The sequence below is a fragment of the Seriola lalandi genome, unplaced genomic scaffold (assembly GCF_002814215.2).
Source record: "Seriola lalandi dorsalis isolate HSWRI2012SDOR001 ecotype SW California unplaced genomic scaffold, Sedor1 jcf7180002054984, whole genome shotgun sequence".
NCBI lineage: Eukaryota > Metazoa > Chordata > Actinopteri > Carangiformes > Carangidae > Seriola > Seriola lalandi.
In genome coordinates this window covers 416,825-419,837 of record NW_019525533.1, presented here as the reverse complement: position 1 = coordinate 419,837, position 3,013 = coordinate 416,825, and the positions used below count along the sequence as shown (strand labels likewise).

At 45.3% G+C, this 3,013-nt stretch overlaps 1 protein-coding gene across 1 annotated transcript in view; it reads left to right on the top strand.

Moving 5' to 3' along the window:
- rps6ka3b (ribosomal protein S6 kinase A3b) overlaps window positions 1–3,013 on the top strand; it is a 50,199-nt gene that overhangs the window by 32,521 nt on the left and 14,665 nt on the right. Inside the window, exons 3-6 of the mRNA XM_087171335.1 lie at window positions 981–1,097; window positions 1,513–1,594; window positions 2,497–2,577; window positions 2,800–2,927. Coding sequence (XP_087027461.1) covers window positions 981–1,097; window positions 1,513–1,594; window positions 2,497–2,577; window positions 2,800–2,927 — 408 coding nt within the window. The remainder of the gene's footprint in view (window positions 1–980; window positions 1,098–1,512; window positions 1,595–2,496; window positions 2,578–2,799; window positions 2,928–3,013) is intronic.

Here is a 3,013-nt window from a genome sequence, read left to right as displayed (position 1 = left end):
CACACACACACACACACAGACACACACACACACACAGACACACACACACACACACACACAGTATGGTGTCATTAGTCACTCAGCTACAGCGGGAAGCAGGTATCGGGCAGGCTCCATGACAACTGTGTGTGTGTGTGTGTGTGTGTGTGTGTGTGTGTGTGTGTGTGTGTGTGTGTGTGTGTGTGTGTGCTGTAGTTTCCCACTGTGTGGATGACGAATGTTCGGCAGCTCTGCTCCACCTGTTGTGTGATTCTCTGCGATGTGAAGAATTCTGGACGAGAGGGAAAAATCCACCTTCAGACTCGTCGCTCAGTGTTGTTGTAGTTTACCTTTGGATTTACCTGCTGCTCTGTGTACTACATTTCCCAGAATGCCTTTTAAAAAAAAAACAAACAACAAAAGAAAAGCTCCATACTCTTTAGTTGTCTCTTAATGTGGAGATAACGTGTTATAACCATGAGGCTTCTGTTAGTGGAGTCTGCAATGCATTGTGGTTAATCGAGTCTCTGTGTGTTCCTTGTATAATGGCTGAATGGTTGCTGAGTTGCCAGTTGGTGAACTGAAAAGCCATCAGTGATATGTAGAAAACCCCTCCCTTGTTTACTTTGTGTGTGGCCATAAGTATGTGGACACTCCTTCGCACACGTGTTTTCTGTTTGTCTGCGGTTTGCAGGACGTCGTGTCGTCATGGTGACGTCTGTGACTCTGTAGACACATTAACTCAGCCCACAGGTACCTCATATGGAGGAGATGATGTGATGAGATTTTCTTTTGTTTTGCTGCATAAATTTGCATATTAATGAGGTAAAACTTGTGCTTCTTGATGAGAATCTATAATTACTGTGAGCGCTTGTGTTTCTGTCATCATGGAGTTCATGGACATAAGGATCCAGTTATCTGACTTTAACACTGTGAATTTCAGACTCTGATAGTGTGTGTGTTTGTGTGTGTGTGTGTGTGTGTGTGCATGTGTGTTACAGGATGACGTGCCAATCAAGGAGATCAGTATCACTCACCATGTGAAGGAGGGGTCAGAGAAGGCCGACCCTCGACAGTTCGAGCTGCGCAAAGTCCTGGGACAAGGCTCCTTCGGCAAGGTACCTGTGTGTGTGTGTGTGTGTGTGTGTGTGTGTGTGCTTTAAGTGTGTGTGTGTAAGTGTGGGCTTCACTTCCACTCAGATCAGCGTAGTGTTTCCCCTGTGTCAGTGTTTGAGAGCCCGTTGCCATGGAAACGGCAGACTGAGGGCCCTTCACACGCCTGCTCTATATTATCACCGTCTTTATGAATGAACAATTAGCTTGTGTGTGTGTGTGTGTGTGTGTGTGTGTTAATCTACACAAGTATGACCTAGAAAATGGGGCTAACCCAAACAAACAAACACACACACTGATACCCATTAATACACACTATGTTTCACACAAACATATAAATATTACAATAAACGCTTCAGCAAGTGACTTAATTTTTCACTCTGTGTGTGTGTGTGTGTGTGTGTGTGTGTGTGTGTGTAGGTGTTCCTGGTGAGGAAGATCACAGGACCAGACGCCGGTCAGCTGTACGCCATGAAGGTCCTGAAGAAAGCCACTCTGAAAGGTACAAAGACTGTGACTCATGTTTCAGCTGGAGCCGAGAGTTTCTCCTTCAGCCGATCTGTCTGACTCCAGTTCATGAACCTAAAAAGAAAAAGATTACGAAAGAGAGAAACTGGAGGGAAACAAGAGAAATAACTGGATTTGTGAGTCTGAGCTGCGTCACTCACTGCTGCAGGTAAACTGGCAGAAAAACACAGACTGACACATATTTATGAATCAGCTTCACGTCTGTTCAGCCTCGTCACACAACCTCATCATAAGAGCATAAAAATCCAAATTTGAACAGAAGCCGAAGAGAAATAAAGTTTATTAGTGGGAGATGAAATTCTGCAGAAACTCGTGTATTAAAACGTAAAAGTTTGAGTTTCTGTCTCTTCGCTGTGGGATGATGCAGCAGATTGAGTCTCGCAGGTTAACAGGCTGACGGAGCGGAGGAAGTCACCTGGATGTTTTCCTCGGATGATTGTTTGTTTTTTTTGCTCGGTCGTCATTTCCCAAAATGGAATTTCACACATTAACATGAGACGAACAGAGAAGAGAGTGACGCTCAACTCATACACCATCTGCTGGTGGAAAAAACACCTGCTGCTTTATGTTGTTTCTTCTTTCTCTCCTTTCTGGCTTCCTCTTTGTTTGTGTGTTTCTCCTCCCCTCACTTTCTTTCTTTCTTTCTTTCTTTCCCTCTTGTTGCGGATCTTCTGCTTCTCTCCCTCTGTTTCAGTTTGTCATCTGCTGCCATCTCGGCGCCTCTCCAACCAAAACAGAAACCGAATAACGGAGCCTGTTTTATTTTGGCTTTTCAGTAAGAGCTGTATCTGGTGATTTATGTGTTTTCCACTCTCTCTCTCTCTCTGTGTGTGTGTGTGTGTGTGTGTGTGTGTGTGTGTGTGTGTGTGTTCCCAGTGCGTGACCGGGTCAGGACAAAGATGGAGAGAGACATCCTGGTGGAGGTCAACCATCCCTTCATCGTCAAACTGCACTACGGTGAGTCAGACAATAACAGACCTCCCTGATGAGTCACCAGCTCCGCTCCGGCCAATCAGAGCTCGTTGCTCCTCTTCTAGCAGAGCAACAAAGCTGGCAGTGGAAATGTTCAGCAGGCGGGAACTTCTCAGATCTTATCTAAAATCACTTTCCTCTTCTTCCTCCCTCCCTTCCTTCCTCTCCTTCCTTCCTTCCTCTCCTTCCTTCCTCTCCTTCCTGCAGCGTTTCAGACGGAGGGGAAGCTTTACTTGATCCTGGATTTTCTCCGAGGAGGAGATCTCTTCACTCGGCTCTCCAAGGAGGTAACGCCTGTTTCACCTGTTTCACCTGTTTCAGCTCAGGTGCATGAAAAACAAGAAGACTAAGAATTAGTTAATTAATCAGATATTAATTATCTGATGTGTGTGTGTGTGTGTGTGTGTGTGTGTGTGTGTGT